Raw genomic sequence first — 14,810 nt, 5'->3', positions numbered from 1 at the left:
GATTAAAAAAATTAATTAAGTTAATTATTTGTAATAAATACTTATTTTTTTTAAAATATTTTTATTAATCAAATATATTGATTAGAACTTATCATTATTACAAGAATCATCTTAAAAAAATAAATATAAAATAAAAATAAATTTATATTTATATTTATATTTAAAATCAAAATAAAAAATAAATGAGTTCTTATATTAAATATTAAAAAATAAAATTTAAGATACTAATTTGCCTCATTTAATGTTGGCCCAACGAAATTTTGGAAGAGACAAATGACGATAAAAGAATGGAGAATTCACGGTGCGGACTGTGATGTTTTCTCTGTGTGTATCTCTCTCTCTATATATATATTGCTTTCGGTTTTAAATATAAAAAATAGTTGATTAATTTAAATAGATTAAGAAAATAAGTTAAGTTAATTATTTATTATATATATGTATTGTATTTCTTAAAATATCATTACTAATCAAATATATTGATTAGAACTGTCTTTTTTTGTGTGAATAGTACGAGGCATTTAGCCTATCTTATTGCATCAAAATTGAACGTGGGAAGGCAACACTCACAAAGTCATTGTACAAGCAACCTGATACCTATTGGGGAGGTTAGAACTGTCTTTATTATAAAAATCACCTTTAAATAAATAAATAAATATGAGAGATAAAATAGATTAAAATCTTATATTTAGAATTAAAATAAAAATTAAATGAGATTTTATATTAAGAAACGGATAATATAATTTTAATGGTTAAGTAATTTTTGGCTATCAGGCTGGGATGATTTTCTTACGATCCCATTTTGCTTTCATGACTGACTTAGTGCGCATGAATTGTATATTTCAAGGGCACCATAGTCATATTGAATAATACATAATAACCAGACAATATAGTACCATTCCCATTATGAAATTCCTTCGAAGCTGAAACTTTAATTGATATTGAAGCCTGATTTGATGCATGAAACTTGAATTGATCCTAAAATTTGGACGTATCTGTATTAAAAGGTGCACTGCTTCTAAAATAAACCCAGAACATAAAATAGACCTTAACTTTATTTTTCTCACTTCCAAATTTCTACTCATTTAACTTGTAGTACCATGGTCCTTCGTATATGAAGTTAGTTTGATATTCATTTTAATATTAAATATGAGATCTCAATTTATTTTGTTCCTCATATTTATTTATTTTTTTAAAATAGTTCTTATAATAGATGCACATGATTGGTGCTTCATATATTAAGTTAGTTTGGTATTCATTTTGATATTAAATATGAGATCTCAATTTATTTTGTTCTCCATATTTATTTATTTATTTTTAAATAGTTCTTATAATAGGTGCATATGTTAAAGGTTTTATTGAATGATAATTTTAGCTAATACACATGATTAGCAAAAGTATCCTTAAAAAAATAACATATATTTATTATAAATAACTAACTTAACAAATTTTTTTAATGTACTCAATTTAGTCAATTAGTGTTTGCTTTCAAATGTCATGTGATAAATTTAGAGACTGATTTCAGGTATTTATCTATATGTAGAACATAAGCCCTATAGTAATAAGTCGTCTAGCCTTCTTTTCATCCTTTAGCTATTCATTTTTATACGTTTTTCATCAGTTTTTCCTGAACAAAAACTATGGTTGCTCAGATATTTCAATTCGAGGACAATTACGAAATGGGAGAATTACAAAATAGAACTCTTACACACACACACACACACACGAATTATCCATTCATTGAGTTTTATTGAAGGGCCCTATAGTCAGAATTAAGGAGAGAAACGGTAATAATAGAGGAAATTAAGCCTCTGGTTAAAATTTAACATATAAAATATACATACACACACATATGTAAAAGGTCTTTGCGGGTGTAATAATATCACCTCAGCTTCTTTGAAGATCTATAATAAGACCTTCTCATCTTATCAGAATCAATCCTTCTAACACTTTTACAACTCATTATCCTACCAAAATAATACTTGAAATAATAGGATTTGGTCAGTACATTAAAACTGACCACCTTGGAAGGTCTGGCCGAACTGCCAATTGGGAGGTGCCACGTTGTAGCTTGTGAGGGTCCTACCATCACTGCTGGTGACTTGGAAAGAGAGGGCTTGGCCATTGAGGTAGGAGCTGCTCTGCCAGTTCTGACCCCAGTTCCTGGACATGGATTGCCAGCCAGTTCTGGACCCTTTGATTGAGACTGCATGAACATCCCCTGCTCCTCCCACGTTGGTGATCAAAACCAAGTTGAAATATGAGTGACCATTAATGGTGAACCTAACTCCTCCTTTCTTCATACACGGAACTCTGTCACATTAATAAATCAGAAACCACTCTCATCATCACCACATGATACAAAAGCTCCATTCTCTAACTATATAAGTGCCAGAATTTCCTTAAGCAGCGTGACAGTTCATGAAACTACAGAAAGGTTTTAACTTTCAGCTTCTGTTACCTTCTGAAGGAGACAGGGACGATCCCTGCTCTGTACTGAGCAATTTGGAGGAAGGCAGGTTCGGCCATATCAAAGTGTTGAAGTGGAGGGTTGCACCAACCTCCGTTGTTGTTGGGCAAAGCCAAGTTTGGAGGGCAAAAGTTTGTGGCAGTGACAATGATGGAGCCAGGCTTGCACCATCTTGGATCACTGGTACATGTTAACTCATAACACGCCCCACAACTTAAGCCATTGTTGAACAGAGCTGTGCTTAGAGCTGCCGTGTTGGTTCCATAGCCCTGACTGTACAAATTCCCATACCCACATGCCCCTCCTGCATGTCAAAACCACTAAACGGCTCAGCTCAATCAAATCTTCCAAAAACAAACCATTGGTGAAGTAGTGCCAAGCAAAAACTCACCCATTGTGCCCGTGGCATCACCACCGCCGTAGAAGGTGGCGTGAGCACTCTGCCAATTGCCATAGCCGGTGGCGGTGAAGTCTTGGAGGAGAATGCTGATGGAGACAACAATGAGAAGCATCATTGCAGAAGAAGAAGAAAAGGAAAATGTGTGGTGTGCCATTGTAAAGGAGAAAAAGAAAAAGAAGAAGCAGCAGCAGAAACTGAGGAATGTGTTAAAGCTGTTTGGTGTGGTTTATGTGGTTGTAGTGAAGCCCTCTATTATATACAAAGATGGGGAACAATGTAAAGGAAGGAGGGCGGGGGGGTCTCATTTGGCTAAAAACTCACACAACAATGACAAATTAAAGTGCACATGCGCTGGTTCTTGTTGGGGTTCCCAACACCTAAGCTGGTGGGCCATACCCTTCCCCTTAAACACCTACTTTTCCTTCTCAGCTTTCTTCGACCACTGTCACTTTCTTTGAATCTTCTGGTATAACAGTATCCCCGCTATATGGAGAAAGCTCATGTGATATTGCCCCATCTATATGGAGTAGATATGAGTAAATTTGAGTGAAATACAAGTTGAGCTGTCCATTAATGGATCAAAACAGAGAGAGAAAGGCACTGAATGTGGAGTATATTTTCTCTCTTTATATCCATCTTCTTTAATCTATTCGTCTCTTTCAAAATATGTTATATAGAGTTGAAATCTAACCTATATATGATACAAATTCCATGACAAGTTACTGTTTATAACTCATGAAGGGTATTTCAGTCTGCAGGTAATGGATAAGAACTCTGAGAGATACATTATTAGGTTTCTAAGTTTGGTGTTCAACTAGTTGAGAAAAGAGTTGAAGTGACTAGAGATAAAGAGAACCATATGACTATGAGAATTGTAAGGGGTAGGGTCTTAAAAGAAGATAACAGAGGATCAGAGCACATGGGGAAGTATCTGGCAATCTTGGGGTTACAAAAACATGAGCATGATGCATGATCCTCCTGAAGAGGAAGGAGGAATGAATCTTTGCGAGTGACTGATAATTTGCCACATACATGGGTGTGTTCTTTTCTTTCTTTTTTTAAAAAAATATTTTATTACATTAATTGAATTAATTAAAGTGGTTTGATGGGCTGATTATTTATTTGGAACAGCCTTGCTTCCAGTCTGTTTTAATTACAATCATGAGTGTTGGACAAAGTATGCTAATTGCTTGACCTACCCGCTTAAAATATTATTATTGATACATAATTTCAAGTTAGTTGTCGCATTTATCACAAGTACTTTTCACTTTTCTTTATTAAACTAATCAAAAAAATGCATGGCATTCTATATGATGAAACTAAATCAATTAATGCTTTCAGTTATACCCATACATCTTAATCGTCGTCATTTACCACAAAAAAAAAAGGGACATGTGACTATGTGAGGATGCGTTTCAATGGGGCCATCTCTCTCTCTCTCTCTCCCCCCCCCAACCACATTTTTTATTTTTTTATTATTATTAAATTTTTAATTAGAGCACAAAGATATACTATAATTTGTTGGTAATATATGAATATGAATAACAATATTTTTTTTTCAAGTACTGTGGGGGTGATCTCTTGACCTGTTTCAAGATGCTGCTGCTAGTACAATTAAAAAAAAAAAAAGATTTAGAATCAGAGGATTCCCTATGTCCTTCAAGTTTATTGTTTTCTTCTTCATATTTAAAGGGATTTTGCACCGAAATGTGGAGGCAGACGGGGAATCAGATGATTTTGGCTTAGTGTTTGTTCAATGCTTGTCACATGAAATGACCAATGCACCACATTCAAAATAATCTTTAATTTCATTTGTATTCGTTAAAATATTTTAAATGCCTAATTCTTAATCCGATTTTATTTACAAATTCATATAAAGTTTCAAGCAACTATTAATTTAGTTAATAAAATCTCAATTCATGCATGATTATAACTTTTAAATGTGCTTAGAAACTTCGTTCATGATTTTAAAAAAGAGAGAAACTGAGTGAGCGTGCATCTTTTAAGATTGCTTGAACTATTTCAAACAAAAAGATTATTGGGTGAAGTGCGTTCAGCCATTAATATAAGCTGTTAATATAAGATTTTGTTTGTAGTTTAAATTTAACTACAAACTAATTGTTCTTGTTAAAAGTGAGATAAAAGTTGAGAGATAACATTCAAAAAAATATCTATAAAAGAATGAGAGATTGAATTTGAAAATGTTGATAAAAATAAATATTGACCGCATTAGAGAATAGCTCTTAATTAGATCTGACAATGTTTGAATCTAGTCCGATAATGCTGGGTATCAAATACATATAGCTTGAGGACGACATGGGTAGAAAATGAAATCACATGTTGATCTATTAATTTAGACAAGTGTAATGACAAAGGGTTATCAGGAGAAGGACAGAAGAGAACAGAGAGCTTGGATTCATGAACATGTATGGAGCAAAAGTCTCTTTGTCCTGTGCTTCTTTTGCTTTCATTGGCCTCCCTTCTTCTCTCAACTGAATCTCATTATTCGACCAACCCCTCCTTTCACATGGACCTCCATTTTCAATTGCCCACACAAGTATTTGGTATGCCAAGCATCTTGTCTTCACAACTCCCAATAAAAAATCCTAGTTACATCGTCAAAAAAAGACACTAAAACTATAGCCATCAACTACAACTAATCATGTTTTGGCTAGCCTTTGTACTTTTGGTACTATTGGATTAGATTGAAGTATTATTAAGCTTAATCGATTGATGATAACTCTTCCACCGTAATTTTTTCTATTCACAAACCTTTGACTCATACTCAAAGAAAATCAAGTCTCTTCTACTAGATCTAATCACCAGTCATGTTAATATAGGAGGAAGAGTGATAAACCTAATTTTTATTTGATTTTAGAATGAGAGCCAGAGAGAGTTCCATAGAATGTCAGATTGTGGGATGTCTAAGCTAAAATGAAGGACCCATGAAGGCGGTAAGATAACTGGGGCCTATCATGTTGGGATCACATGCAAAGTTTCAGCTTGGTATCTTCTTAACCCATTCAATAATTCATGTTTATTGATCATACACACACACACACACACACACATATAAGCGTTGTAGAATCAATCATTAGGATATATACTATAATATGCTGCTCTCTTTCAATGTAGTACACGAAGTTGGAAAAGAATCATGTTTCATAATCTTTTTTACTCATTTCTAAAAATTCAGTTCTTGTCTGTTCTGATGGGAAAGAATAATATATGATTCCTTGTTAGGTTTCGATCTTCCTGGACACCTTTTATATCAGATTGTGTATTGATATAATGCATATTAAAATTTGAATACTTGGTTGCTTATTATGTATGTGTAAGGCTACAGTGATTGTCAGGTAGACAGGGACAGTGAGTGAAACAAGGAACAAAGGATTCCCATTCATAAAATTACGCTTTTCTTTTCTCGTTGTGATTAGAAGTAATGTTTTAAAAGTGCATTATATTCATTGAATCAACGTAAAGAGTATAATTCATAATTTAATTGTCTGATTCTGTTAAAATTATATCCCTAAATTAGCTTCACCACAGAGCACGCCATAATTGTCAGATTATTACTAACAATGGACGACCAATGAAAAAAAAGTATTAACAGATGGCTCTTTGGATCTACACATGAGCCACTTTTGATAATAATAATAACAATGATAATGACAATACACAAAAATGAAAAAAAGATTATGATAATGATATAAAATTTTCACACTGAATAGAAAAAACAGATGAAAAGGAAGGAGACGAGGAGCATGACAAGGGATAGCTACTAATCAATATGTAAAAGTTGAAGAAAACCATGTTCATAGTTTTGTTCGGCTTGTGCTGTTTGTTTAGGGGTCAATGAAAGTTCCTTTCACTTTGGTTTGGTCCCATTATTGCAGAAATAGACCTCGCAGAGACACGCTTGTTGCCCCGTACCTGGGTAACTTATTTTTTTTTAAAAAAAATATTATTATGTCATTATTTTAATTGTAATGCCTAATTTTACCTTTAGTATTATCAAATATTCATTTGGGAGTTTGCATGGTTCTTACCACTGAGGAAACTTCATGTTCTCCAACTTCGGAGCGTTCAAAAGCTAATGAACTACTGAAGCTCAACGATCTTACACGGACGTGATATTTCTTTCGGTCACATACGATGTACATTTAATTTTTTTGACTAAACATTGACTACTATCTTCGTTTCAGACGTGATACAGTTTTTTTTGGGTCCCAAAAAAGAAAAAAATTTGTGATGCAGATTTTGGAAACTCCTCTATTTTAGCATCAAGGCATTAAGACAGTTAATGCATTTTTACCTAAAATTCAAATAGAAATATATCAAAATCTAATTCTGGGAAAAGACGTATTGTCCATTTCTACTTTGAATTGATAAGGATTGAGATGAAAACTGAATTTCTCAATTCCTCTTTTGACTGCAAAGACCTCTTGTAGGTAGCATAATAATGCTTTTCTGACTTTTTGAATTGTCCGCTTATATGTCCATAGTAGAATTTCTTTTTATTTATTTCTTCAATTAAGACAGCTCCCCAAAAGTCATCACTGGCATCAATCTGGAGGATTCGTAATCCTTTGTCAGGGATCTTTAAAGGAGATGGTTGCTGTGCAATTCTTTTGAGAGTTTTGATGCTGATGTTTGCTTTGTCCCCCATGCAGGATGATTCTTTTTGAGAAGTTTGGACAGATGGTTGGTGTGGTTGGACACATGAAAGATAAAATCCCTAAGATAATTAATAATCCTCAGAAATTATTGAATTTGTTTTGCTGTCAGATTTTTGTCTAGACACTTGAGCAATTCTTCTGCAATATGTGGTCCCGGATAATACTGACCATTTTCAAAATTCATTCTAAGAAATTCTATGCTCCTGTCACTTATCTATCTTTTCTTTGCCAACAACATAATCCCATATTTTTCAAATATTTTCCCAAACTGGGACAATAAAAATTTATGGGAATATTTGTCTTTTGAGAAGAGTAAAAGATCATCAATATAAATGAGGAGGTTATCAAGTATAGATTCAAAAATTCTGATCATGGTCTTTTAAAACAGTAATGGGGCAACTTTGAGTCCAAATAGCATAACAGTCTATTGGTACTGAACATTTAGAATACAAAAAATAGTTTTTGACCAATCTTCTGGGTGGATACCCAATTGCCAAAATCCAAATATTCGAGGCATATCAAAACCATTCACACCTCAAACAAAGGACTTTTTTTTTTTTTTTTAAATGCCTCAAATAGAAATATTTGAGACATAATAAGCTCATTTTCTGAGGCCGTTAAGAAAAATACACAAGAGACGCAATTAGATCTTACCCACCCCCCCAAGCCTTTACCTTGTATTAATTCTCAATGTAAACATATTTTACAAAAATATAGCATGCTCCAACATCCTTAGTGAAATAATTTGTTTTGAAGGAACCATTCCATTAAATATAAAATATATTAAACTAATTATAAATATTACCCATAAATATCTTATTATAAGGCTCTTTTTTTTTTTGTTGCAATTCTAATGCATTTTTGAATGCCACCTCAAACATAATGCCAATTATCCATGTTTTTGCAAATCAAATGTAGCAAGAACAAAAAGTATCTCCCGAAGTCTGGAGCATCAACACTGCACTTTCCTCAGCTATGCAAAAGAGTACAGGCTATAGACAAAGTTGGTCTAACATTCTTAGTTTCAATGCCACAATCAGAAATTTGTCCAACCAACTGCAATAGGACTGCGGGCACTTTGCATATCTCTGGCTCCAGAAAAAAGTTTAGTAAGGATATACGGATTCTCCTGGGAATTTGTCTGATAAAAAACAAGCAACTAATCTCCGAATAGTACAAGCTACTAAATGAAAATTTTCAGAGCCTGTATGAACCAGAGACGTGAGAAGGAGGGGGGGGGGTTGTAATTTATCGTCCCAAAAATGCAACCCGGTCCTTTTGTACCGCCTGTGTCAAGTTGATATCGAAGAGCTCACAACGTATGGGCATCTCCATCTCATAGAATGGGTTCTTCAGAACATAATCAGTGTACAGCTCATATATGAATTTCAGCAAACTTTCCATGTGCTGGGTTCCAGGCTCACAGACCACAAAAAATTTTGTCCCTGCACAGATGAAGAAAATAAGTAATTTCGGATTCCTAGACTAGCATCAATACCAACTAACTAATGACGGTCAGAGGATCAACCAATGGAGCTTCAGTTTTTGAGAAATGAAGTAATATAAATGCAGCACCCACACTAGTATGGAAACCTAGCGTCTGGAATTATCTTCTTTGGGATTAGGACCTCCACTTCATCATCCAAAATTCATTCTCCATTTAATACACCAAAACACTGATATACATCAAAGAATTCAAATGCCAGACATGATGAGTTGAAGATCATGAATGTAAGAAAATACCCGTAAGTGACTGGAAGCAATGAAGATCGAATGTATCAGCTTGCAAAAGTTCAATCCCTGAACAACCTGAAACCGGTGACAGCTGTTGAGAGATGGCGTGCATTGAATGCCATAAACTTGCCACTCTTAAACTGTCATTGGTATCCATTCTTCCAGCAGAACCATAATCCTATGCATAAGAAATTACTACCATTAAAATATTGAAATTATCTTTTGTTTGTTTATTTTACCAAAGTCGGACAAGAAAGTTGAGGCTATTTCTATTTATTTGTTCCCTGGACTTTGATGGGCCAAGCTTGTATCTGACTACGGGTAGTAAGGTCTAAGATGCAAGAGTGAGTGCAGCGCTTATTATGAGGTGAGAGTACTAAGGAAAGAAAGTAATCAGTGAGTGATTACAATTGGGAGAGTTTTCGGCGTGAAGCTTTCTTCCTATTTTCAGCGTTTCCAACTGCTTAGATTATACTCTGGCAGTGTTTATCATCACTTGAATATTGGAGTTGGGTGCCATCAGACAACAAATATCAACATTCGACATATTTTTGAAACATCAAACACATTAGCAACGGTAAGAAACATACAAGTAAAATTACCAATCATATAGAAATGGAAATTTTCTGGGGAAGGCAAGAATCAGAGAACAAAGTCACAAAAAATGCAACCGAATTTCTTAGTCATCTCATTTCTTTCATTAAACATATTCGTAGGAGGTTTGAATCCTTGTTGGGAAAGATGCACACGATAATACTTCGAACAGAATTGTCTCTAATAGGAGAATACCAGTGCTTACTAAAAAATATATATATATATATATTCGTAGGAATAGAAGCTTCCGTCCACACCTATGACCTTACTGATAAGCTTAACAGTCTGACATTTGGAATCCATGACCTTGAGGGAATGAAGTAAAAACCGGAACATTTGATTCCACTAAATTTTTTAGAATAGCATTTCTAGGAAATTTTGTCTCAGGGGTTAAAAGGGAAAAAAAAAAATGTCTGAAGGAGAATTTAGAACTAATGCCGTACCTTATAATAGATCAATCCACCAGACTTATTGATGATGTAAAGACTGTAGATTGCAGCCATTCCAAAATCCCTTTCCAGAGTCTAAAGGTCAACATGGAAGCATATGGGGAAAATCCCAAGGCATAAGCATCTAACCGAAGAAATTAATTGAATATACACAATAGTGCCATAGATCATTTATGATCTCTAAAAAGATGTATAAGAAAACTCCATGTACTTTTGAAATGAAAGTTATTGAATAAAGCAAATTAATTCCGTTAATTTAGAAAACAAACTGACTATAACATTTAATTTATAATATAGATGAGAGAGTATGTCGTCGCTGCTCCACATAGGGCATAAACATCAACAACAAAAGATTTCAAGCTTGCATAGTTTCTAACAAACCAGGTTCCATAATTCCAAAATAAAGTTGCCTCATGACACCATATGAGAGGAATATTAAAGGATCACACTCTAGAAACTAGTAGTCAGGACTAATGATCACACACTACCAAATGCCATGAAACGCAATAGAGATTCATTTGCATACTGACTCATGCATCAGTAGTATAGACAAAATTTCATAGGTACAACATTAAACCCGTGTATTCAAGCATCAGCATACATAGGCGGACCTATATTGCACTCATGCCCCCGCCGCCGAAATCTTTGAAATATGCATAGTTGATATCATGCTCTTTCAATTTTTGTTCCAGATCCTTTAAAGATTATGCCCTAGTAAGCCAAGCAACTCCTCCAAGCCACTGAAGAATGACAGTGATAACACTCTTGCAATATATGATCTTTCAATTTCATCTTGCAGTTTATGATAATGAAGTGTTCCCTAGAGTGAGTAAGTTGCGCAATTGATTGTTTCTGTCAACAGCTTCTAAATTCACAGACCAATGAGCCGCAAGAAATGATTTAAACTCAAGCTTCTAAATTGCCAGACACAAATCGAGACAAGTCATTTACGAGGGTTGAGAACCACGCGGGAACAGATGACCTGGGGAACGAATTCAAATCCAGATTCAAAGCCAGATCAAACAAATCAATCTCACAGGATTTTGGGGGAAGTTAAGGCCGGGTTTGAACCTTCTTCAGTACTTGCCGCAGAACAACCACGCAGCGCTGACAATGGTGGACGGTGTCCGACGGCGAGCTCGACCAAGTGCAGAATGCTCGTTCGTCGACGAGGAAAATGGATCTGACAACCAGACGAGGTTGAATTTTTTTTTTCGTCATCAAAATCTTTACAATTAAATGGTGGAGCCAGAATAATCTAGAATCCTTTTTCGTCTTGACAAAATTTTTATTTTCTCAACCATTTCTTGTAATTTAATTCATTTTTTTTTTTCTTTAGAATTTTACCATTCAAATTGAGCTTATTTCATTATTTTCTTTTTAGGAGTGTTTAAATTAAAAAACTTAAAGAAAATATTTTTTTATAAATTGAGACAAATTTCTACCCTCTTTTAAAATTATGGTTTTATTTCCAACTAAACGATTCAAACTTTTTAGTTGAGGTTCTATTTTGAAATTCCTTAATATTACTATTCTTCCGGTCTTTAATATAAATCATATTTAATTAATTTGATTATATTAAAAATTAAGTAAGTTAGTTAATTATAAAAAATATGACATGTTTTTCTAAAACAACATAATCATCTTTTTTAATATTTTCCCTCCCTCACTTACTTGATTATAGTTGAGAGAATATTTATATGAGTAATTTAAAAAATTGATAAATATAAAAAATAGGTTTTATATTTAGAAACAAAATTAACTAAATAATTAGATTTTATATTAAGAACCGAAAAAATATTATTTAAATATAAACCTCGCATAGCTACAACTAAAATATATTGCAAAAATTATTTCATAAATGGATACAATGCAAGTATTCAAAATAAAACTAAATATGTTAGGCAGAGAAATTTTTTAAGGTAATGTTTATAAAATAATAAAATGGTAAAAATATTTTTAAAAGATTACAAAACTCATGGATATCAACTTTAGATGATTCAAGAGAGAAAAAAGAAACAAAAACTACAAAAACGAGAGAGCGACGGGAGAAGCCGGGTTTTCCGATTATTTTTCTCTTGGGCAGCTTTCTGATTATAAATTATTGCCATATAATTCGGCGTGAGAATTTTAATTTTGCGACCTTAAGGGATGCATACAGAAAATAGAAAAGGCAACCATATAATAACATTACAGAAATATTTGTTCTGAAAAATGCAAGCATCTTGAACAATTTAATTGTTATCAAAAGCTCAGGTCAACAATCAATTACAAAGAACAATCATTCGAAAGCATGGAAAATTAAATGCATATCGATAAAATAACAATAACTATGGCATTAAAGCCTATAATAAATACTTAAATTTCGAAAGGCTTACAAAAAAAAAATAGTGAAACCACTTTAGGCTTGAAATGAAATTGCACCGTTTACAGTGCAGCCCATTTATGGGTATAAATTAGGTTGAGTACCAAAAAAAAAAAAAGTAATTTGGCATCATTGAAGAGCCATGACTTCAGAAATTCTTCCTCTGAAACCTTTAGCAAGTGTTCCTCAGTAGCCACCGCCCACCAACCATATTATAATGCGAAATGAAGGCCCCTCCATGGCCATGCCACACTTCCAACGCAAGGAAGTTTCAGCTTTCAAGTTAACAGACACTAGGATAGAACTTGGATGACATCTTAAAGGCTTCTGGGTCTCCAATGACCTGAACATTTTTGGGTACTGCTTCAGCATCTTTCAAGTCTGTGTTGCAACCCCATACACGAATAACAAGTCTCCGACAATTCGGCGACGACTGCTTAAGATACGTCTTGTACCAGTCGACGACATCTTTCTTGGTTATGCTTCTCAGTTCTTCTGCTTCCTTCTTCGACAAGTCAAAGATATACCTGAACATCAATAATGTTTTCTGGTCAGATAAATACTCATTGCGGCAACCAATCTGATTCAGATAAATAATGTTTTCTGTTAAGATAAATAACTGAAATCTGCATTCTAAACCACAAAAAATGTGAAGTACCTTTTCAACAATCTGATTCCAAAATCTACTGGTTTCATACGTAAGTGACGGATCTTTTTCCAATAGCCTTGCCATCAACCCACTTCTATAGTGCTCAAAGGAATCGCCATCAAGTCCTTCCTGCAATTCCCATTGTTATTTCAAAATAAGTCTTCATTTAGCAATTTGCAGCAAATACACATCCAATCATTTTTTATAAATAAATTTTTTAATCCTTGAAAAAGATATTCACATTTAATAGGTTTAAGCATTCGGATACAGATTCGAAGAATAAGCAGAGAAGAACCTCAAATACAAAGAACCCATGCAAGAAAAATGGGAAGAGAAGATCACAGATAGCCATCTCAAGCTGACTGTGTTCCTAAACTTAATAGCAAAAAGTTGTTAGCTGAGCTTCTAAAAATCTAGTCAAGTAAATAAACAAGGCTGTAAGATTTCTCACTTTCTACAGCTCAAGCATGGAGTAATTTCAGAATCTGCTGATTACAACCTCTAAGCATTTTTACGCCCAAAAAAAAAAAAATCCAGCGTTTTATTATTCAGCTTATATTTTTCCCCTTATACAAAATGGTAAGGCTTACTAAAACCTTTTGAGCACACAAATTTCGTCTAATTTTTGTTATAGTCCATAGGAAGCAATTAAAATATGATGTGGAAGAGGAAGGGACTTCGAATACTTACCAACAATTGTTCCAGGCCATCTATGAAGTTATCAATTCTTCCTTGCAAGTAAATGGGGTTGTACTCAGATGACTGAACGCAGAAACAAAACCCAAAAAACACGGTATGTTAAACGTGGGCTGCATTCAACAACATAACCAAGCTGCTCCTTTGTCCTGGATCCAGAAATACATTAAGAATTTCAGCCCCCCAAGTCTGAAACAAGAATATGGGAGGAAAATAAAAGAAACAGGAAAACACAACTTCAAATAAGTTGTTTATTGCAGCATGGTATCATAGAATCCAAAACTGTAAAATCAGTAATGGTAAGTTATATGCATTATAAGTACTATGGTACCATTAAGATGTCAGTAACAGATGATTTGAACAATTTGCAATGAAACAAGTTCACCAGAATGCCAGAACAAAAGCAAAGTTTCAATCCGAGCAGATGACATATTCATATCACCGACAGCAGTCCAAGTGCATTTTGGCTTTTTTCTGTCATGATGAAGCTGATAGAAGCAACAAATTTTCTCATGCGATAATCGTGTTTTTAAATGACATATTTATGGATTCCAACTGCAACCCAGATTAAACAAGGCAAAATAGAATACATCCTCATGGACAAAACTCCTATTAAAATCCATGGTAAAATATGAGATAATTATGGCATCAGATTATCACCTCAGTTGATTGAAAAGGGGTTCTTCTACTATTTCATCAAAAAGATCAATCAGAGCTTTCAATTTAGTTGATGCCATCCCAGCATCTTGATCAATTTGAAAGTAAAGCTGCATAGAT

General features: G+C 33.9%; 2 protein-coding genes and 1 long non-coding RNA gene across 5 annotated transcripts; all 3 read right to left on the bottom strand.

The window, feature by feature from the left end:
• Positions 1–1,929: 1,929 nt before the first annotated feature.
• Positions 1,930–3,021, bottom strand: LOC114743198 (expansin-A4-like). The gene is made up of 3 exons (XM_028931391.1): positions 2,859–3,021; positions 2,459–2,771; positions 1,930–2,310 (listed from the first exon to the last, which is right to left on the bottom strand). The coding sequence occupies exons 1-3, from the start codon at positions 3,019–3,021 to the stop codon at positions 2,007–2,009; spliced, it is 780 nt and encodes a 259-aa protein (XP_028787224.1). The 3' UTR covers positions 1,930–2,006.
• Positions 3,022–8,426: 5,405 nt separating this feature from the next.
• LOC114743195 (trafficking protein particle complex subunit 4) lies at positions 8,427–11,494 on the bottom strand. 3 transcript variants are annotated; one of them, XM_028931384.1, is made up of 4 exons: positions 11,395–11,494; positions 10,318–10,398; positions 9,290–9,458; positions 8,427–8,991 (listed from the first exon to the last, which is right to left on the bottom strand). In XM_028931384.1, the coding sequence occupies exons 2-4, from the start codon at positions 10,375–10,377 to the stop codon at positions 8,795–8,797; spliced, it is 426 nt and encodes a 141-aa protein (XP_028787217.1). In that variant the 5' UTR covers positions 10,378–10,398; positions 11,395–11,494; the 3' UTR covers positions 8,427–8,794. The 3 variants fall into 3 exon arrangements, with proteins under 3 accessions (XP_028787217.1, XP_028787216.1, XP_028787218.1); XM_028931383.1 differs by having other exon boundaries at positions 11,361–11,489; XM_028931385.1 differs by lacking the exon at positions 11,395–11,494 and having other exon boundaries at positions 8,427–8,638; positions 8,761–8,991; positions 10,318–10,872.
• Positions 11,495–13,356: 1,862 nt separating this feature from the next.
• LOC114743194 (uncharacterized) lies at positions 13,357–14,802 on the bottom strand. The gene is made up of 3 exons (XR_003739980.1): positions 14,694–14,802; positions 14,028–14,182; positions 13,357–13,466 (listed from the first exon to the last, which is right to left on the bottom strand). It is a non-coding gene; the product is annotated as an uncharacterized LOC114743194 (long non-coding RNA).
• Positions 14,803–14,810: the final 8 nt, after the last annotated feature.

The sequence above is a fragment of the Neltuma alba genome, unplaced genomic scaffold, assembly GCF_004799145.2.
Source record: "Neltuma alba isolate B1F8T4 unplaced genomic scaffold, ASM479914v2 tig00003971_pilon, whole genome shotgun sequence".
Classification (NCBI taxonomy): Eukaryota; Viridiplantae; Streptophyta; class Magnoliopsida; order Fabales; family Fabaceae; genus Neltuma; species Neltuma alba.
This window is presented reverse-complemented; position numbering and strand designations above follow the sequence as displayed.